The sequence below is a fragment of the Acomys russatus genome, chromosome 25 (assembly GCF_903995435.1).
Source record: "Acomys russatus chromosome 25, mAcoRus1.1, whole genome shotgun sequence".
NCBI classification, from domain to species: Eukaryota; Metazoa; Chordata; class Mammalia; order Rodentia; family Muridae; genus Acomys; species Acomys russatus.
The window spans coordinates 28,236,323-28,259,257 of NC_067161.1; the positions used below are offsets into that span (position 1 = coordinate 28,236,323).

General features: G+C 43.3%; 1 protein-coding gene and 1 pseudogene across 1 annotated transcript in view; both read right to left on the reverse strand.

Annotated features, from left to right (window-relative positions):
- Itk (IL2 inducible T cell kinase) overlaps nucleotides 1-22,935 on the reverse strand; it is a 69,955-nt gene that overhangs the window by 20,438 nt on the left and 26,582 nt on the right. The window contains exons 4-8 of the mRNA XM_051167309.1: nucleotides 21,300-21,428; nucleotides 17,780-17,820; nucleotides 13,657-13,808; nucleotides 11,213-11,278; nucleotides 4,008-4,062 (exon numbers count right to left, since the gene is read on the reverse strand). Coding sequence (XP_051023266.1) covers nucleotides 4,008-4,062; nucleotides 11,213-11,278; nucleotides 13,657-13,808; nucleotides 17,780-17,820; nucleotides 21,300-21,428 — 443 coding nt within the window. The remainder of the gene's footprint in view (nucleotides 1-4,007; nucleotides 4,063-11,212; nucleotides 11,279-13,656; nucleotides 13,809-17,779; nucleotides 17,821-21,299; nucleotides 21,429-22,935) is intronic.
- Nucleotides 5,772-6,300, reverse strand: LOC127208585 (cytochrome c, somatic-like; annotated as a pseudogene).

The window sequence follows — 22,935 nt, forward strand, 5'->3', positions numbered from 1 at the left end:
GCTGTTCATGGCGGATTCTACATGTTGCAGGTAGGTTAGCTTGTCTTCAGATTTCACCATTTGCCAACTAATGCAGCTCTGACTATTGGCCAGTTGGAATGAGATGGGTTAAACTTGAAACAGGAAGAAACAGACCTCAAGCTGAGGCAGGTTTCATCTCGTTATGTCATTTATTCTAAAGGAAGAAACACAGACTAAAAAGACCAGAAGCTCACCAACTGTCTGAAGAGAGGGCGGAGACATCTCTTTTATCTAATTGATAGTATCTGGTAGTTTGTGTTGGCGGTACTGTTTCAAAGAGTCACTGTTTCTCTGTAAACAAGTGGTGATTACAGCAGCCCTTAGCTGTAAGTACTCTGTAAACACCAGGTGAAGGAGTGGGAAGGGTCAGGGTCAGGTCTGCAGAGCATGGAAGGCTCCACTTCCCCCCCAAACGCTCTCTTTCTCCATTGCAGTTGATGTCGGTGGCATTTGGTGAAAGCCACCTGGACTCTTACTTGGTGCTGAAGCAGCTAAGAGTTCTGAGGAAAGCATGTGCCTTACCACATACTTCCTGCAAGGGGCGGAGAGATGGCCACCGCCACAGGGCTCCTCAAGAGAGTCGCAGCCCGGGGCACTGGCTTGTCTAATGTTGCCAGGTGGGGCTTCACTTCCTCTCCACATAGGGAAGAGCTCACTGTGATTTTTATTGCTCCACTTAGAAAAATAAAGAGGTAACAACAGAAAAGATATGACAAGAAGTGATGTGTGTGTACGACCCTAGTGGGATGGGACAAAATACTCGTGTCCTTCCTTGTACTGCCTCTCTATTTGAAGACACCTTGCTGCTGTGGTGAGGCCATGCCACTGACCGCTTTCTGGATGTGGCCCCGGTTTACCAGCCTTTAATACAAAGGGGATGGACCAGGTGGTCTTTCAAGAGAATTCTAACTGCGACAGCTTGTAGTATTGTTAATTCCAGATGTTTCTTGATTAAAAGTATATGTGTCAACTTCCACATCTGCAAAATGACCTTTGTAAGGCTATTGGGAGACTTGAATAATATGCACAGAAGAAGTCCTGGGGTACAACCCCAGGACATGGGGTATTAGTTCCCATTATTAGCATGTGCTGCGGTGTGGCGTCTCTTGGGAGCATGAATTACAGTGCTTCATCTGAGACGTGTTTCAGTATGTGTATCTTTCTGTCCATAGGACTTGAAGGTGACTTTGTAGAAGGTAATCTCGAAACAAAAGTACATTGTTGCCAAAGATGGGCTAATGCTCTGTGGTCTTGTCATGCTGAAGTATGCTCTAAGAATGCCCCTGACATACAGCTTTCATTCTTGGACGGGATGAGTTTTTTAAGTCAACAATGGATCTCTGATGACATCGTGGAATCACAGAAGTATAATAAACTTAGGTTAGGCTCCTGCCTAAAGTGTGGGTCACCCAAAGTATAAGGTGCGGCTGCATGCGTGAAGATAGTTATGGAATATCTGCTCACAGGGACTGGCCCTCTCTCTAGATGGGCTGAGGCTGAGGGGAAGTGCTAAGATGGAAGGCGGAGTGCAGACAGAACCATGGGAGAAGTGGCATTGCATCTTCATATCCAAATGAAGAAAAAAGTCACATCTCATGGCCAGGCGGAGCATTGGATTGCAAAGGAGGTGTCACTTGAAGAACTGACAGAACAGGCAGGAGAGTCTTTCCTATGTTCCTAAACTAATTTAAGTCACATAATCACCCAAGTGCTCCCTGGAGAGGTTCTGATTGGATAGGCCTGGAGCTCAGAAGGGTTTTTTTTCAAGGGCGGGGGGCGGGCGGTTTGTCATTTTAAATTTCTTATGTTTATGTGCATGCTATTGCATGAATTTATAGACAGGAGCCTGCAGAGGCCAGAAGAGGGAATTGGATTTCCTGTCACCTGTTATATGGATGCTGTGAACTGAACCTGGGTCCTCTGCAAGAGCAATAAGCATTCTTAATCATTGAGTCATATTTCTAGGCCTGGGTTTTTAAAGGTTCCCTAAGGATACTCATGAGCAGCCAGGTTCCTAGAATAAACGTTAACTTAAAAACACATAGTAAGCATTTGGTGAGATCACTTGTGCAACAAGCCGTTTTTGAGCAATTGCTAACTTTGTGCTGACCAAAGTAGGGACAAGATGCAACAGAGAGGTATACACACACGCACACACACACACACACACACACACACACACACACACACACCATATACATAAGCCTACAAGTTTAATAAATAGCGGGGAATTACGCTTGCTAGACAAGAAGACTGTCAGTACACTGGAGAAACTACACTAGTGAATCAGACAGCGAGCATATAAAGCCAAAAGAAAACCTCTCGTTCTAAGTGTCCAGAACCCAGACTACAGCGCGTAGGCCCCTCTGAAGTTTGCCTTTAGACTTACCTAAGAATGAAGAGAGTATTTGGTAAATGAATTCAAACTATTTGCAAGAATGGATGTCTCAACAGCCTGAGCAAGCAGAGGATGTGTAAATGTCTCAAAAGAACTGCTCAACACCAAGAACTGCTTTCATTTGTCATTGATGTGGGCTGTTTGAAGCTTTCCACTGACTTTATTAAGGATGCGACGGAACATCACGAAAATGTCCCTGTTTAAACACAGCACAACGCAGGAATTACTTCTTATTACTCAAGCTCTACTGTTTTCCAGCAACTTGGGCTGAGGAGTGAGATGAGCTGGCTACACCTACGTCCTGAGACCAGGTCAAGAAAGTGTTCCTGAGAATTACTTTTGGAGGTCCTGTTTCTATAGATCTACCATGGAATCTTAGAATCTGTATTTATTTATTTATTTATTTATTTATTTATTTGTTATTTCTCTCTCTCTCTCTCTCTCTCTCTCTCTCTCTCTCTCTCTCTCTCTGTGTGTGTGTGTGTGTGTGTGTGTGTGTGTGTGTGTGTGGTGGGGAGACAAGATATATGTGGAGGTCAGAGGACAACTGTGGAAGTCAGGTCTCTCCCTCACCATGCAGGTCCTGAGAACTGAACTCAGGCTGTCATGCTTGATGGAAAGATCCTATACTCACTAAGCCATGCCACAGGCCCCTGAAAAAATCTGCATTTAAACACCTGCAGCAATTCAGACACAAGGTCTACTGGGAACCACAAGGAGAAACGAGCATCTCAAGAAGGACTCAGCTCAGCTCCTCCCGCTCTTGGTCCACTTTCACCTCCTTTGATCTTGGTCTCCCTTCCACTCACCTGTAACTATTCCGTGAGTCTTGGTTCCCAGTGGGGTCCAGGTGCAATGGCAGGGACTAGCTGTGCACAGGGCCAGGAGCACATGGTAGCATCCATTGGGTGCAATGGCAGTGACTAACTGTGCACAGGGCCAGGAGCACACGGTAGCATCCGTGGGGTGCAATGGCAGTGACTAATTGTGCACAGGGCCAGGAGCACATGGTAGCATCCATGGCAAAGGTGAAGGGCTATGATGCTCAATTTGTCCTTACTGACTAATGGGGTCCAGAAGGCAGAAGAGAAATTACCAGTCACGCACTGAGTTGATGACAGAACAGAAGCCTGAGCAGGGGTACCCAGCCCATCATACCATGCTGGTACCCAGCCCATCATACCATGCTGGTACCCAGCCCATCATATCATGCTTCCTTTCTTCTCGCCCTTCTTTCCCTCAACTCTGAGGTCCCAAGATGAGGTCAGTGTCTTTGCCAGGCTTCATGACTCAGAGAGAAAACCATACGTGAAAAGTGGGATTTGTGTAAACTAAAGCCCCTCTAGGCAGAATTCATCCCTGAGTGCCAGACACAAGGAAAAGCAGAGGGGCCCTGAGGCCAAGGTCACCGCAGCATCTCCCCAGGTTTCCATACCTGTGCTTTCTAGCCCTCAGAATATCCATCCTCAGTCATCAAAGGCAGCATTAAGTCAACATAGGGATCTACTGGATTAGCACACCCATAGCTTGGCTGGAGACCGTATGGTACGATCTCCTTTTAGTCAGCAGACAGAAGGAGAATACTCACCGTGTCCAAAAGAAGTCTTTCAGCTTTGTCACGGCTGATGCTTTTATTGTACCACCTGAAGGCCAAAAACAAAAAAATGCGTCATAAGAAAAAAAAAGACCCCAAAAATATGTCACAAGAAAAAAATATGTCATAAAAGAACCCCCAAATGTGTCACAGTGTGAAAACTTCATCGCTTATTTATAAAAGATAATGCTTGAAAATCATGTGTTTTGCTCTCTGTTTCTGCCAGTGTCTTCAAACTCAAAAGGAAAGCTATGGCCATTTCCAGGTAGTAAGGTGTTTGTCTGGAGAAGGAAACAAAAATGAAGCAAGAGCTGGCATCACAACCGTAATCACTGAAGCCGAGTTTCAGGGCCTTGTTTGTATTATGCTCTCACTTTTGTGCAAGTTAGAAATTTTCTATGATAGTGTTGTAGAAAACACTCACCTCCCCCATTTCAAATGTCAGTGGGAGGCTGTAAGTAGGAGGGTGTTAGGTAGCCATTAAAAAAAAAAAATAACAAGTTAATACTAATTTGCAAGTTTAGCAAATATCCTTTGAAAACCGTTGCCATATTTTCTTCTTAAGACTGGACCTCCAGACTTTTTGCAAGGCTTTTGTAATTGGTGAATGTAATTAGTAAATGGCAAAAATAGGAATAATTTTTAAGAATGAAGTTTTCGAATGTTGTTACAATGCTGAGACATGTCTTGACTAACCTAATCATTTAGGTAAGAGAAAGTGTGGTGGGGGGAGAAGGGGAGGCTGTAGGGACAAGAAGAAGAAAGGAAATGGCCATGCAGGCTGCTCAATGGCCATGCAGGTGTGTTCTTGTAGGACGTTCAGGAGCCATGCGAGTTGGCCAACAGACCCACATGGATGTGCGGGCTGACCACATCTCTCCTTTAGCCCCTCAATCGCCCATCCCTTCTCATTCTAGCTATTAAAGGTAGTTTAAAGCACCAGCCCCATAACATTCACAGTTCTGTACCACTTGGATAATAGTTCTTTAGAAGCCTGAAGTAATAAGTTACTTTCTGGTAAAGGACGTCTACTGGGTCTTATTTCAGGGTCAGAAAGCCTACAAGCAAAGTAGAGTGATGATCAGTTGACTGTTTATTTTGGAAGTTAATAAGCACGGGATTGGATCTAGGTGGGGAAGAAACAGTAGCCACACAACTTTTTTGGCTACTTGAGAGCATCCAAGAAGAAGAGAACCAGGGGATTCCACTGAGCTTTCCTTAACGTGTTGAATACTCTATCTTGATATCATACACAAACCACGTAAGTGACTTTCAGTGAAAAGGGAGCATCCTTGACATAGGGAATCCTAAGTAAGTTAGCATCGTCAAGAACAGACAGTTGCTTCCTGGTGTTTAGCCTCTGCCTGTAACAGGCCAGTGAGCACAGACTGAACCACAGGTGAACCTTCTTGGTTCTGAGACAGTGATAGTGCTTCCCTACTGTTTAAACATATTCATATGCCCAGTTATATAAATTTAGGTAGAAAACCATTTTATAGGTTTGAGGTGATGCTCCCCATCTTTGTGGAAAGTAGAGCATTACTAATTAAGTCCAATCTTGAGGGAGGGAGAACAGTGAGAGTATGTATGCAACTCAATTGTTATTGTAAAAAGATCATACCCACTTTACTACAAGTCAGGACTGCCCAACAAACATATTGTTAGCTATTTGTGATCTGTATTTGGGGGTGTGAATTAAATTATTGTACACATTAAAAGCCATGAGACATTTGTTTTGTAATAAATAAGGCAGTGATATTACACATTGGTGGCCTTTTAAAGATACACTATTAGGTCTGCCCTTTCTCCCTTCCAGTGAAGATCATTTTTGTTCCAGGGATATACTTTCTGGGATTCTCCAAATACTCCGTCAGGGTATCCTTTCCCCCAGATGATGCCTTTGTTCTGGCTGGCATCTGTGTAGGAAAATCCAGCGACCTGACCTGTCTTCCACCCAAACAGACCATGGAGATTGGGCCAGTCTTAGCTCGCCTCCCTTTCCCAACAAAAATCTTCTCGCTTTTCTCAACATCACCCATTTTATAATTTGCTCTGGGCTGGTAGACACCACAAAAGTTGCCGCCCAAAGACCGACGTCCTGCTCTCTAGCCCAAGGACACACCAGCCCGTGCCTGTGTACCAGTGTCAGTGGCCACTGAGCTTTTAAGACACAGTATGAGAGGGCAGAGTGTACACCTCCACAGGATTCCAGAGGGCCAGCAAGTGTGCTTCGTCCCATGTAAGCTCCAAGCAATGGGTATGGGTTCTAGAGCTGTGCATCTAAAGTGTGAAACGAGTCTGGGCTCAGTGGACAATAGTGTCACCGTCATAGAGTGAGGCCTACTTGAGTTCAGTGTATAGGGAGTGAAGTGGAATTCCCTGCAGTGTAGTGTTTTGCTTGCCTCTGTCTTGTATGAGCCTATCTTTAGCAGAGGGAGGGATCAGAACTCAAGTGGGGCATGCATGGCACAGCCGCCTCTCCTCTACAGTTTTGCTGTTTTGTGACTTATGTTGTCCACAGTCAACTCACGATCATCATGATGAAATTTCACGATGATTATCTAGAATATAAGCATATCTGCTGACATATACTACTTACCTATTAGTCACTGTGTGGCTGTGTGGGTCACTAGATAGACTGCCACTGTATTGGTGTGTCTGTGTTAAAGTGACCCTTACTTTATGCAAGAGTAGTTACGGTGGTAATTTTATGAAAGTATATTGTTATAACTTCTATTTCAACACTAGATATTAGTGTTAATCTCTCAATGTATCTAACTTAAAGTAAGCCCTCCCAAAGGCTTTATATAGAGGAAAAAAGCATAGTATAAACTGAGTTCAGAACTACCTGCAGTTTCAGGATACACTGTGGGTCATGGAACACACTACCAGGAATTAGTAGGCTACTGCAACTTGTCCAAGGCCCCACTTCTAAACTTAAGGCAACCTGAATCCAGTTAAGTCACCAACCCATGATATCTTAGCAGGTGGTATATTTTTTAATTTCTATGCAAAACTCACATGAAAGTTGTTAAAATTAAGTTAAAGAATTAAAAAGTCTGGATAGCTTTTCTATGTCTAGCTATATATTAAATATTAGAAATTTCCTTATGTTATACAATTTTCTTGCTGGGACTCCATAACCCAGGAAATGCAAGACAGCAGTGCATGGTACAGACTGGTTCACAGACCATATGGTTTTTACAGACCATATGGTTTTTATTATGAAAATGACTTAAAATTTCTTTAGGTCGAAGATATATATTTAAACATGCCCCCAGGCTTCCATCAATTCCCTACTGCCTCTTATTTTGTTGAGGCCTTGAATTTGCTTCCTGAACATAAATAAAGGGATTTTGATTAAATCCCAAAACTTGGCTATTCAGCCAAGTAGTGATTTGAAATAAACAACCATTTTTTCCCCTCCAAAGGCATTGACTATAAAACAGGTATTTCAGCACCTCTCATCTATGTTTCATCTCGACACAAACATTCTTGGAAAGGATGAAACATCTTTCAGCCAAGGGGAGGGCTATTCACACACATTTGATCAAATGTTGAGAGAGACTTCTAAGAAAATGATAGCACTTGGTTACTGGCATCTATGGAGATCGCAGAAACTATTACAATTGGTCATCGAATCTTATGCGTTAGTGGAAGTTCTGCTTACCGTATACCGCTTTTCTCTGTTGTTTTATATTTATATATTTATTTATTTATATTTTTGGGGTGCTTATTTCATCTTCAGGCTATAGTACGTCATCAAGGGAAGCCAAAACAGGACCTCAAGGGAGGAGCTTGAAGCAGAATCCACGGGGAATGCTGCTTACTAGCTTAGTCCAAGGCTCACAGTTAGCTATCTTTTTCTTCCTCTTTTTTTATTTTTTGAGATTATAATCTAACTAAAGCATTTCTCCCTTCCTTTTATTCCATCCAAACCCATCCATCTACCCCTTCCTAATCTCTTTCAAACTCAAAGCCTCTTTTTCACCAACTGTTACTGCACACTATCCTAAATACAGCCTGCTCAGTCTGTAGAATGCCATCTGTATGCATGTTCTCAGCACTGCATGGCATTGGACAACCAGTGTTATCTCCACTCAGTTGCCTGTAGTTCTTTGTGCAAGGTTGAGGCCTGTGGGCTTCCCTCCACCCAGTCTCACGTGTTCAATGGTGTCATCCTCGCTCAGTGCCCACAGTCCGACTCTATGGGCATAGCTTCTGACTTTACTAGTAGACACGGTCTCACAGCAAACTCCCCAATACTCTGGCTCTTACCACCTTCCTGCCCCATCTCCTACAGTGTTCCCTGAGCCTTAGGTAGGGGAGTGTTTCCTATGTGTACCCACTGGGACTGGGTGCCACAGCTTTGCATTTCGGAGCAGGCGAGAGAGCTCAGCCAGTGAAAGCAATTGCAGAGACAGCACGATTTGAATCAGTGAACACAGAGGTGGAAGGAGAGAACCAACTCCAGAAAGTTGTCCTCTCACCTCCACACATCCTTTACGGCACAGGCAATCACACTCTCTCACACACAATAATAATAAAGTTTAAAAGTCTTCAAACTAAAAAAAAAAAAAGTCATAAAACAGTTATAAAAAACAGTATAAAACTCCCATTGGCCTTTACCCAGATGAATCAGTGGCTGAAATTTTATATATTTATTATTCTCTCTAGATAATTTAGGTACATGGATAGGCATATTTAATTATTTTATTTATTATTGTGTGTCTATTATGTGTGTGTGTGTGTTACACACTTGCCATGGTGTATGTGTGTGTAGCTCACAGGAGAACTTTGTGGAGCTATTCTTCTCCACTCACCTTTATGCACATTTTGGAATCAAACTCAGGTCATCAGTGAACAGCAAACACTGTGTCCACTGAGCCATCTCATCAGCCCTGGTGTATCTTTTCTGCATTACTTGAGAGTAGACTTTTACTCCTAAATACTCAGTGGTCTGCTTCAATGAATTTTAATGCCTATATTTATTTTGTCTAGTTGCAGACCTTATCAAAATTGCATTACTTTCCCCAATACTGTGTTGGTAACAAAACATTTTTATGGTTATAGATCCGATTCAGGATTACTTGTGCATTTAGTCACTATATTCCTTAGTTTCCTTCAGCAGGGACCAATTTCTCAGCCGTCTATGGCTTTCACCATACTTAGTTGCTTGTGAAGGGTATTTATTTTATAGAATATTACTTAATTTGGACTTGCTACTGTATCCTCATGATAAATGTATATTATGCATGTTCTGGAGCCTAGAAAATGGGCAATATTTTGGAGCCATAATCAGACAAATGTTGATCATAAGGTGGGTCCTACCAGTAATCTCCATCTTGTAGTTACAACTGATTTATGAAGGGATAATTTTTAGCCTATAAATATACTACCATTATATCACATTATTCCACAATTCCCTGGTTGTGATACTCATTGATTTTGCTAGAACTGATACTTTGAGCTACAAATGCTGGTTTTGGAGCTTTGTCATTCTTCTACACCCATTTGATGCCATTCTCCTAAGAAAGAACTTTGTCTTTTTTTTTTTTCTTTGAGACAGGGTTTTTCTATCCTGGCTTGGCTTTGTAGATCAGGCTGTCCTCGAACTCATAGAGATCCACCTGCCTCTGCCTTCCCAGTGCTGAGAATAAAAGCATGCACCACCATCACCTGGCTGTCTTAGTTAATTAATTACTTATCTACCAATATGTTTATTATGAATTATTGTTTTATTCAATGAGTTATAGTTACTACTATCCTTATTTATTTTGATACCCAAATTGTCCCACTCTGGTCAGTAGAAGCTTTAAAAACTTACTTCTGTGCCTGCGATTGCATCACTGAAACAAAATTTCCAAAGTAATTAGTTCTTTACTTTCTAGTGCAACAAGATATTCCAAGTTCGTCTTGTTCTTTCCTTGCCTCAGCCCTGGAGTCTGCATTCTCCACTGCTTCCAGAAATCACAGTTCTCTTTAGTGGAGATTCGTTCAGAAATTTCACTCAGAACGCTATTCAGAAATGAGATCTTAGCGGTCTGTGTAGACCTTCCACCCTCCAAGCTTTGGAGTACATACTCATGGTGGGTACTTTGTATGCTATTATCAAATTTTATCAAACAAACACTTGATCCATAAACTCTTCTTCTGAGTGATAGCTTAGCAGTAAACACTTAGCAAGCCTGTTGGGGTACACTGTGTGAAGGTGCATCTCTGTGTATTCAGTTGTCCATTGCTAAGGCAGAGAGCTAAATACTAGCCGGATCTTGGCACTGTTATTTCTATGGTCTCTCACTGGTCCGATATTTTGTAAATATTTGTCCTTTCTCACTTGCCTATTGGTTATAATAAAGAGCTGGAGAGAGAGGGGAGAGGTGGCGGAGGAGCTGGCTCTGGGGGACGAAAGCAAAGGCAGAGATTCACCAGCAAACACAGAGTGAATGACAGACCAGAGCAGAGTCCCATGTGGTAGGACTTAGTACTAGGATTAGTCAGGTGAAGCTAGGTCCATATCTAGGAATCTGCCCAGCTAAAAGGCCTAAGCTTAAAGTGTTAAAGAGCCCCTGGGTCATTAATTATACCACTATACAGCCTAAGCAGATACTGAATGCCTGTGGGTTTGAATGTTATCCTGATATTGAAAATATTGTGTTTAACCATGTTTTAAGTCAGTTGATGTATAATCCAATACTCATAGCGATTTTCTTTCTCAAGTGACACCAATACTTGAGATTTCCAGTAAAGGACTTCTTTGCTTCTACAGACTTTTTTCAAGGCCCTAAGAACCATCCCATTATAAAAGGGGAAGACTGTGTACTGGTCATACTCCTTTTTCTATTATTTAGGATAAACCCTTACTGTTTTAGTGATCAAAGGCTAGAAGAAAAGAAAGCAGGCCAAAGAAGGGAACTGTTCGGTACTTTTATAGCCAACAAATAATTTATACTTGACTTAAGAAAATTTGAGTACCATAGTTTCAAAAAGATCAAAACTTGGTCTTGTGGTCACACCTTTAACCCCAGCACTTAGAAGGCAGAGACAAGTCAATCTCTGACTTTAGGCCAGCTTGGTCTCCATAGTGAATTCCAGACTAGCCAGGGCTACATGATAAGACTCTGTCTCAACAAACAAACAAGCAAACAAACAAACAATACACAAATAAGTGATTTTTAAAAAACCCTAAAACATCTTACTCATAGGTTTCAAGGTTGTTTGGAGATTTTTCTACCAGGTAACTGCTTGGTGCATATCCTTCATGCCTGTAAAAAGAAAAACAAGTGTCCAGATAAGCAGAGAACTGATTTTCACATCTTCATTTAATAGATTTAATCCATGCGTGTCATTTAAGAATGGGAAACCTCACAGTATTTGGCATGTGTGATAAAATATTTGAAAATTGAAATAAGATAACTAATGAAAATAACGAAGCGATATACTCTGCCAAAAATATAATAAATAAACAATGGCTATTTTACTTAAAAGGCTCTGCTACTGTTCTCATGAAATTTCCCTTACTAGAAAAACTACCTTTCAAATTTTATTTTCCGTAATTATTTTTTGTGATAACCAGTATTTTTCCATTTTATGCCATTACTTCCAGTAAGGAAATCAGAATAATTAAGATATAAAAACCCGAGTTTCCAACCACAGGTCCTTAAAGATTGTTCCCGGCTGTTGCTATAAACATTTACATTTCAAGTCTCCCTAACCGAGCATCTTCAGATAAAGAACACCATGAGGGGAAGAGGAAGGCCAAGCTGAGCAGACGGCCTGTGCCTGTGAGCTTAGTACTCAGGAGGTTAAACCAGCTGTGAACCTGAGGCCAGCCTGGGATACACAGTGAACTCCAGGCCATCAGAGTATAGTGTGAGACCCTGTATGAGATTATAAAAAAAAAAAAAAAAAAAAAAAAAAAAAAAAGGTCAGGCTGGATTCCCAGGTAAAGTGTCACAGTTGAGTTGTAATTAATAAGATAGAAATGAAGCAACATGACAAAAATTAATAAGAGTTCTCAGCACCTTTTATGCTGTGTATAGCTTTGTAGATCTTGAAGACATTTAGCACCAGAGAGCTGGTAAAGAGTCCTTTGGCTCTCTTGGCTTCCAGTTCTTAAGAGCGAAATGAGTTTTTATATGTAAAATACTTCTGGATTCTGCCAAAGTACAAAAGAAATGAGCAAAAGATACTTTTCTTTCGCCCTCTCAAAGCTTAATATGGATAGCCAGTGTTGGCTTTCCTATAATTCTGTTGGTGGGTATGCACATTTGGTAAGATTTTACGAGAAATTATCTGTTAAAATAAAGCATCACATACTCTGAGAGCACAAATCAGCATTCCCACAGTTAGAATAGGGATGTGTGGGTACATATGTATCACCCAAAAGATTGTCATGCTGCACAACCACTCCCTCGTCTTCACTCAGGCTTTGTTCAGAATAACACGGAAGGAACTGCAGACGTGGCCCAGTGGTTAAGAACACTTGTTGCTTTTGCAGAGGAACTGGGGTTGACTCTCAGAAGCATAACATGGTGGTTCACAACGATCTGTAAATCTAGTTTGAGGGGATCCAACGCCCACACATGGTACATGTAAACACATCCAGGCAGAACACTCACATAAAATTAAATTAAAAATTCTAAAAAAAAAAAAAACCCACAAAAAAATGATTTGGAAATGAAATGTCTCCCAATAAAATATTATAATTGAATCGCATGTTCTAACACTATGCAGCTATGTTAGACAGAGGTGAGCTTGTATGTATTGGTCGGAATTAATTTCTAAGAGGTATCATAAGAAAGGCTGAGAAGAGAATGGGTCATCTGCGCCACACACAAGGGTACACTTGTTATACCCAACTCTGGCATCTAGGCACACAGGGATGGATTAGCAGTGACTATGGAGTTGATGGCTTCTATATAAACTTCTCTGTACAGTGAATATATTTCCTAAATTTTTTTTTATCACAGAGGACTGAACCAGCTCTGCTCCCAGGCTCTAGGGTGTCTTTTAATGAAATATTGACATGGGGTACTGATACTTTAGTATTGCAATATTCTTTTTTTGTGTGTGTGTGTGTTTCATGGTTAATAACATCATAACATTATCACCTGACGTTAGTAGATTAGAATGTTGGTCACAGTAATTGTTTCAGATTTGCGAAGGTCTCTTGAGATGCTTTTCGTTCCAGATTCCACAGTAGGCCATCAGTATTTGTAGACCCTTGTGTCTGTGCGTCATTTAACGACTGCTCTCATGACAACATCCCGGTGGCATTGGCGACTTTCTAACGTAACTGCTACTCTGTGCCATCTTTACACAACTTTTCTCGGCACATACTTCACCATGTGGTGCATTTAAAATGTATTTAAAAACCGAAGGACATCACAGAGCAAGTTGACAAGCCCCCAAATCGTCAACATCAGAGGAAAACACAGGGGCTTTAAGACGAGTTGAGGACAGGGGCGGGCTAAGACGAAGCACAGAGAGTAAGTGTGGCGGGTGCAAGCGTCGCTGCTACTCCTCTTCCTTCCACTGTGCTCAGTTGTGTTTTCCTAATTCTGTCTCGGGGCAGCTGAAGGAGTAGGGGCATCCCTTTCCGTACATGCTCTGTTCCCACAGTGGCATGTGCGTGTCTTACCCATTCTTGTCTTGAACCCTCCACCAGTGGATCTCGGAGCTGTCCAGCAGGTAGTACTCTTCATCGCACTGCAGTGCAAGCTCCTGAGGATCATTGGTTTGGTAGTCGTACAAGGCAATGACCAGGGTTTCCTCGGGTTCCTGCAGTGACCGCTGCGGGAGAGACAACAAAACCAAGCAAAGACACAAGGAGGTTGGTGAGTTCCTGGGATTCTGGATTTAGGCTAGGTCAACCTGGCAGCTCCCTCCATCCACTGCGCTCATCTGCAGGAACAGCTGCTTCCCTCAAGCTGGCATTCTTTATGGGTTAGAATTGTGGAGCTGAACAGATACAAACAGCAGCAGAACTCACACTTGTTTCATTCTGTGAGGTAAGCGCTGGTCCTGGTGAATTCCAAGAAGCCATGTAAAGTGCTTTTCACAGAAATCTATTGGTTTCTATATTGGCTCATCTGATTCACTGGTTTGCCCACATCCATCAAATCAGAGGCTACCAGGGTCTCAAGAGTCCATTTTACCACTGCTTTCTCTGACTACACTGACATCTGGGTAGTTAATGGAGCTTGGAATAAGGTAGTGGGCTGGCTCCTTCAGACAGCTAAGAACCTGTGGTCCTGAGGCTTTGCATAGAACTAACGGATGGGAAAACTGTGTGTGAGGCACCCGAAGAAGGTACAGAAGTGATATGTTGTTCATGTTGCTGTAGATTCAATTCACTGCTTATTCCTTTAAAAAAAAAGTCTAGGGCAGAGTCTCAGATGATGGTGGTACATTTCCCAGGGATCATGTAAAGCACACAGTGGGATATTACTAAGTTTGAGGTGAGGTGTACTACATGTATTTAATAGGCAAGGGCCAAGAATGCAAAAATGTTCTGCAGTGTCTCACAGGCCTTCCAACTTCTGAATGTACTAATAGACATCCACATGGGGAAAAGCCTGCATATAATTAGAATACAGAGGAGGCCTCTGCTGCACAGTGGCTAGCTCACTGGACTTTTATAATAGTCAAGAACACCCTAAGGCTAAATCCCACTTCTACCCCCCAAAAAGACCCAGTTTTCCTGGAGTGCCATTACCTATGCATTGGGGGCACTTACATTTGGTTTCCTTTAGGACACTTTTGGGAATTGTTTGCCATTTTGGAAAATCATATCATCGATGGGAACACTAGAACTGAACCATCAGCAAAACATTCCAGTATCTACTGTACTTAAGTTGCCAAATTCAGTGGGTTCCATCGGTGGATTTGGGCATTGGCTTACTTCATCATGACTTCCCATACACTGATGGTCCCATATTTACATTTAGAAATATAATTTAGTCTGTTTTTTTTTCTGTTTTCAATAGTATAATGTATTTATGTATTCTCTTTAAAAGTATTTGTTGATATAAGTTGTACTATTTAAGATTTAAAAAATCTTTTTCTTTATGTGTGCACGTGTGTGTGTGTGTGTGTGTGTGTGTGTGTGTGTGTGTGTGTGTGTGTTGTGCATGCCACATGAGTGCTGGTGCTATCAGGGGCCAGAGGAAAGCATTGGATCACTTGGGGCTGGAGCTCAGGCAGCTGGCTGTGAGGCAGTAGTATGGGTGCGGAAGCAGAACTTGGACCCTCTCGAAGGGCAGGCACTGTTCTTCAGTGCCGAGCCCCTGCTTTTGGATTTCCCCTCAGGGTAACAGAAAGATCTTTACAAAACATTTCTCCTTAGGTCTGATGTGGTTGGGAATCTCTAGATTAAGCCGAGGGCTGGCATCTGTAGATAAAGAAAGCCAAGAGGCCCAAGGAGGACGGGTTAAGGCCCTAGGTGTGAAGGAGAGCCTTGCAGTAGATGAACGTCTCACTTCTTGGTCACTCTACTACATAGCTAATAGCAGTTCTGGTTGTAGGTGAGCAGAGCTCCACTATACCAAGAGACCTCACAGGTCAGGCAGAAGTGGCCAAAAGGCTCCTTGCTTGGCAGCCAGGGAGAAGGGCACAAGCAGACAGACACATTTATGCGGCCCCTTAGGAAGCTCTTCTGGGTTAACTAGGAGAAGACAAGAAGAGCTGCACTCTGTAGGTGAGAGAACCAGGATTCTGGACATCTGACTGAACATGGCCTAATTTACACCCATAGGATAGAAAACCTGGGAGTATGGGCTCCTCTGACCATCAATATCCTCCATCATGACTAAGAACAGCTAGCCTGTTCCTCTGGAGGGCAGCCCTCCATTCTTCCTCAAGTAGAGCATGTCTTGGCTAGCCTTAACTGTCTACTAAATAACAACCAAGAATTGTCTTGAAAGAGAATCTCGATTGAGGAACTGCCTAGATCAGATTGGCTTAGGAGCCATGTCTTCAGGGTTGGTTGTCTTATATTTGATGTAGGAGGGGCAAGCTCAGAGTGGGCAGCACCATTCCCTAGGCAGCAGCCTTGAAAAACATAAGAAAGCTAGCTAGGCAACAAGCAACATCTGTGGTTTCAGCCATATATCCTTGGCTTTGAGGTGAGTTCCTTGGTTGGAGGTAAAGCTGTGTGGACTAGCAAGCAAGCCTGCCTTCAAGTACCTGCCTTAACTTGCATCAATGACAGACTATGACCCAGAATTTAAGCTAAATAAACTCTTTCCTTCCTCACGCTGCCTTTGGTCAAGCTATTTTTCAACAGCAAGAGAAATAACAGTAGAACCGAGCATGAGGCCTGAAAGCGTGATGTAAAATGTTATTTATCTATATGACAACCTGAGATGGCATTGCCCTGCAGGGAAGAGACAGATAAGGGGAAGAGAGAAAGACTTCAAATGGCAAGTAGAAAGAGAAACATTGCAATGGTTCTAGGCATATGGGCTACATGGAGGACTCCAAACCCGTGTGGTGAAAGTGCTCCCAACACTACAGGTGTTGCATTTCTAAGGAACCCTAAGCAGCATATTCTGGCTTCACCTCCACCAACATGGAGGGCAAGAGGACCAGGCTAACTTCAGACAGAGACAGAGCTCTGGGTTTAGGTGGGCTTCCAAGCCACAGATGCAAGGAGGCTGTTGGAGTAATGCTCAGAAGGTCAAAGAGAGTAAGAGACACCTGGTTTTCTGCAACAATGCGAGTGTCTCTGCTCTGATGTTTTAGTGTCAGACAAGGAGAGGTCTAAAATTTATCCTGAGGCTGGAGGATTTAGAGATCCTCCCCCCCCCCCCCCCGAGGATGCTGCCAGTTTTGAGCCATCACTGTGTTGGCTGGAGGAGAAAATCAGAGCTTCATTCTTCAGGAAGAAGCATAAGGGAGCCAAACTGATGCTAACGTAGCCAGAACGTGATGGCTGACCGTTTCCATATTTTTTCTTCTCCAGAGTTGCTTCTATATCAAGTCTTGTAAATCACTTTACCACAAAGCAGTGCTTCTCAAACTTGAGTATATCTCAGAATCACAGGGGCAAATTAATATGCAGATAAGGAGCCTCTCCCCCAGGGTGATGGCTGCAGGAGATCTGGGTGTGTTCTTAGGGCTCTGCATCCTCACATGCTCTCCAGGATGGCTGATGATGGAGGTCTATGGACCATATCTGGAGACCAACCATTCCAAATCCATACACCAGAAGCTCCAGGTCCTGTTAGTACATGAATGGCCTTGGAGGAAACCTCAAGACTTCTTGGTACTTGTTTTGCTAATGTTTGAAAGTGCTTTGGAACATATAAAGCATAATGAGGTGTTCGTCTCTGGCCTGCTCTATGGTGAGTCACAAAGACAGCTTGGTACCGGTGTTTGTGGACTGTGTGTAGCAAGATGGTGCTTGAGGACCTTCGTGGTCCTTTAATTGGATAGACTCACTTAATTAGTGGTTCTAAACCTGTTCCACAATGGTCACAATTGTCAGATATCAGATGTTTACATTGTGATTCATAACAGCAGCAAAATTAGAATCACAAAGTAGCAACAGAAATAAATTTATGGTCAGGGGCCGCGACAACATGAGGAACTGTACTAAAGGGTCGCAGCATTAGGAGGGGTGAGAACCACTGCAGTACACAGCCCCCCAAACCTAATGTGTTAAACATACCCCAGTCACAACTATCTACCCCGTGCTATAGAGCTAAGAAATACAGAGAGACCACAGTTAGGCTTACTGCACACAAGCCCACCTCACTTACCCTGTTGTCTTCAGGGGTAGGAGGAAGAGGCTTCTTTGAAGCTGAAACAAGAAAAACAGAAAAGGGAGATGAACCTGAAACCCCAGCCTTTCAGAGAAAAGGGGCCCAAGGAGAAGGAAGGGGCAAAGGAGATGACGCAAAAGAGACAGACACCGGAATCCATTTGGTAGGACCTGTCTTTCATCTCTTGGACTTGCTAGTTTCCAATTCCTTTTTCTAGAAGATACTAAAGACTTCCAGAATTCAGCATGTTGGGGGGCAAGATTTGGGCTCTCCTGTGCAGGTAGAGAAACTTCCATGAAAATGTTACTGTCTGAGCTCAGGAGTAGGGATATGTGACTCAGAAACAGTGACTCACGACATCCTGATGTCACTGTGGGTTTGACGAGGTGGGAGGGCACTGTGCTTTCTGAGTGGGCTGAGACTGCTTTTAGCCAGCTAGAGGCATTTAAATATATATTCTCCATGCCTCCTTCAAACCACACACCTTCAAAATCAATCTCTCTCTCTTCTTTGTATCTTCATATCTCCTTTCACCTGACTCTCATCTTTCTTGCTTCTTTTCTCTCTTTTTTTTAAATCCTTCTCTGCTTCCTTTATCTTTATATCTATCTTTCAGTTGATCTATGGACCATATTCCTTGTATCACATCACAAGCCAGGCCTTGAGATAGCAGACCACAATTGTGTATATGTGTATGTGAGAGAGAAGGGGAGAGGGGAGTGTGAGAGGCACAGCTTTTAGTTCAGCACACAGATCTCTTTAAGCACTGAGATGAGAGAATGTGCTGTATAGGCGGCTGGAAGGTTTTCATCCCTACACATGGTGGAGTTGAAGACAGCCTACATCATGGACGTGATGGATGAGACTCAGATGTGCATACTGGAGGCCAATCCCATACTGGCTCCTGGAGCAAGGGTAGGTTGGATAACTGGCTTGTGTATACAGTGAACAGACAAAGAGATTGTACACAACTAGAACCCTGCCTTCTGGGCTGGGATTATTAAAATTCAGTGGTAGATCACTTGTATCCAAGAGTGTGTGTGTGCGTGCACACACACACACACACACACACACACACACACACACACACACACACACACACACGGGCAGGGATGGGGATGGAGGGTATATGGTTCTTTTTGGCATAGGCCCTGGACCAGGAAACTGGATTAACTCTAGCATCAGCAGAATGAGAACAAGCCCTTTCTATTCCTGGTTATCTGTGACTGGTCACGGTCTCTTTCTCTAGTGATCTTGCTGGCTTTGGCCCTATTCTCCCTCTGTGTAATATGGGTACGGGATGTAGTTAGAACTGGCTATGGTGGCAGAAATGTGTGTGTTGCCAGGTCATTTCCTCTCAACCATTCTGTTGTTTCTCAGATGCTGCTAGATCTCAGATGCTTTCATGACAAATAAGAAAGATTACCATTTACTGAGAGCTCACTAAGGGCTGGCAGTGTGCTCAGAGCTTTCTACCACCATAATGAGTTTTCCAACAGTCATTCAAAGTAGCTGCCTATTACTCTATTTGTTTATGAAGAAATTACCTGAGAGGCTCGGAGAGGTTAAGGAACATATAAAGTTACATAACAAGAAAAGGATGAGGCTGGGGGGGTTTAAAATATTTTTATTACAAGGCCCTTTACTCATAGACCGTTGATGTGTTCAACACCAGGAATCTTATGAGCCCTTACCCCAGGAATATGGTGTGCTGTGTGCACAGTGAAGTATGCTTCTCAAAACTGCTTGTAGTCTTGCTAAAGCAATGAGAAGGGATGCTATTTAACTAAGTCATAAGAGATGGCCGTGGGTTGCTGTGCCAAAGCAAAGTTATCAGTCAAATGACTGCACCTCACATGGATGGCCATGGCTGAGAGCTGTTCAGCTACTGGGGTTAGTGTGGAGGAGCTTGCAATGATTAGCCCAAGGGTAGTGACAGTGAGTTACTCAACTACTTGTAACACCCCAGTCACTTGTCTCAGGGTGAAGGAAAGCCTGTGAACTCTGTTGAGGAACAATGCAACTTACATGGTGAAAATTGCAAAACAGAAGCAGATTTAAAGGGAAACGAGTGAGCGATTACATCACCTTAGAGTTCTGAGACCTCTGGTAGCACTTTAGAACTGAGGACATTAGGGACCCATGAGCGGGTGACTTCTCTGAGGGTCCAAAGAAGAGTATTGGTAGGGATCGGAGACCAGCTCTGCCTCTGGGAGGGCTTCCCTTCAGAAGCCAGGCACCCTGTCAACCCCTCAAAGAGATCCATGCCTTCTGCTCTCTCTGCTCAGGCACAGCAAGCAGGACCAACAGCACTAAGGAATGGGCACTGACCTCTGCAATGCTAAATATTATTCATGCAGGCCAATGGACTGATGACCTTGAGTTTTCCTTTCCCAAGTGCGAGGTGAGAAGCGGTGGTTTTTAAAGTGGTATTGAGAGGCTGTGACTCAGGAAGCCATGGAAAACCCAACTATGTGTTATATCCGCCTTGTGTTAGGACAGTAAAAAAAAAAAAAACCACAGGATGAGAAACAGTATTTGTGGTAGGGGAGGCTGAGAGATGAGGAAGGCAGAAGGCAGAAGTGAAACAACTAACCCTTCCTATCCCTTTTTAACTGTGTGACCTTGAACTGCTCAAGGCTGTCCATTGCTTGACCTCGGTCTCTCCACAGGAGACTGCTGTGAAGAACCAAAGCACAATGCTGTGAAAGTGCATCTGAGTAGGTGGAGGTAGCCTCCAAGTCACCATGACATTAAATAAAAGTCAAGACACAGTTAGTGCCCAGCACTGGGCTTCTGATGGAAAAGCCAAGCACAAACTCTTTTTTTTGTTTCTACTTTGCATTTAGACTAAGTAGGTCAAGGGCAAGTCTGAAGATCAGACCGGAAGAAGCCAGCGTTCAAATTAAGAGAAGTTTCCCCTCTTCTGTAAGCCTCTTGAGTTAAATTACATAATGAGGCATACACATGGAGTGATGTCACTAAAAATGAATAAATACTGTGTACTTAAAGCTGTCTCTATATTTTAAGATCTAAAAAGACAACCTAGGATGGTGGTGGCACATGCCTTATATCTCAGCAATTGGGAGGCAGAGGCAGGTTGATCTCTGTGAATTTGAGGCCAGCCTAGTCTACAGAGTGAGTTCCAGGACAGCCATGGCTACTAAGAAGGAGGAGGAGGAGGAGGAGGAGGAGGAGAAGAAGAAAGATCTAAGACTGTTCAAATTCCCTAACAGGCTACTGAAGTACTTCTCAAATTTTACTGTCCACCAGCCCCCCGTGGATCTTGTTAATATGCACATTCTGGTCTAGTAGATTAGACAGGACCAGATACACATTTTTATATTTACAACTAGCTCCCAGGCAGAATAGATAGTTGACCAATGGCCACACCTTGAGAGTATCAGTTTTGACACGCAAAAGCATGAAGGGGTTGGTGGCAGATACAGGTGCCTCAGTGAAAATTCTGGAAACAGAGAATCACCCTGGAGTCTTTGTCTCTTTCCCAAAATCTTACCATTCTTGGTTGGGTCATAAGGGGCACAGCCTACTGCAAGCTTCTCTAGCTGGGAACAGCACCTCCAGCGCCCATCCATCCAGAAATTAGGGTGATACTTGGATACCAGGCTGTTGTTATTCCTTGTTTCTGAAAGAAATTGGTACCAGCAGAGGACCCATTTCTAGACCAGTTGACCAAGCACCATCAATCCTTTAAGTCTCTGGGGGAGGGTCCCCAGTCCTAACTGGTGGTCAGGCAACCCACTATGCTGTTTCCTAAGGAAGTGGGGCGGAGGTGGGCGGGGGTTAGATGAGGCAGCAGCAGATCTAGTTTCTTTTCTGGATCTGCCTCCAGTTGGCTGTGTGTCCCTAGGATGGGGAACCCTCACCTGACCATCAGTTTCTCCAGATTCCCCTGGCATGCCATCAGCTGGATGAATGAGCTCTATAACGGAAGCCTTGAGGGGTTAAGGAGAAAGATTTCCATCTCTCTCTTTCTTTGAGTGACAGCAACTTTGCCTTTTTTAAAAAAAAATTAATTTAATTTCATGTCCTTAAAACTGAGGGTGTCCTTACACTGAAGATCTTCCTGCCTCTACCTCCTGGGTGCTGGGCTCCCGGGTGGGCTCCGCCATGTCACGTTTGTACGGTGCTAACGTTAGAACCCAGGGTACGAATTCTACCAACTGAGCTGCTGCGAGGCCCTGCAAACTTGCTTCTGTTCCCTCTAGGCTTGTGACTTTGAAGTTAAAAGTTCTTAGGAATAAAAGGGACTCTATTACTGAAAAACAAGAAGACCCTCAACATTGATCTCTAGACCTCCCTCCAGTTTTAAAAATCAGACAAAAAAACCTGATATAAGATACAGGAAAATGAATGGAGCTGGGGCTCCTTATTAGTTTTAGCCTCATGTCTGTTTTCAATCCATAGCTACTGAGCTTGAGAGTACTTTGTAGCTGGCCTAGTGCTTGCTGGTTCCTGTCTCACTGGAGACTCATTTGACCCTGGAAGCCTGTAAGTTGTCACTTCAGCCTCATTTTCCAGACAAAGTTCTGTGGCTCCGGACAGGGTAAAGGGCTTGCTTCCTTACTCCTCATAGCTACTTGAAGACAGGCCTCCTGACACACCGGGGGCTTCAGATTAAAGACTAAGAAGAGTAATATTGATCAGGTATTGTCTTTAGGTGAGACTTTTAAAACACAGTTTACATGTCCTAACTCATTTGATTCTCACGACAGCCCTATGACTGTGCTGAGGTAACTGGAGACACACAGAATTCCAGGTGAGACGCTAACAACTGGCACTTTCTAGATCTTCACTACAGCCGCCTGTCTCCACATCCCATGGACTTATACACTGTGGGTTCTAATTATGCTGTCAGGAATGTGAGGCTGAAGAAATAGCTAACTGGGTGTGGTGGTGCACACCTGTAGTGTTAGCATTTGGGAAATGGATGCAGAAAGATCAAGAGTTCAAGGTCAGCCTTGGCTATTTAGAAAATAGGAAGTCAAACTGGGCTCCATGAGCCCCTCTCTCAGAAACAAACAACCTAATGCTTCTTGGGTACTGGCTGTAGTTGCTGGTTCTGAGAGTTTTACCCACACAGAGAGAATCTATTACATTTCCCTTCCCATTCTTATTTAACAGCTAGGGAG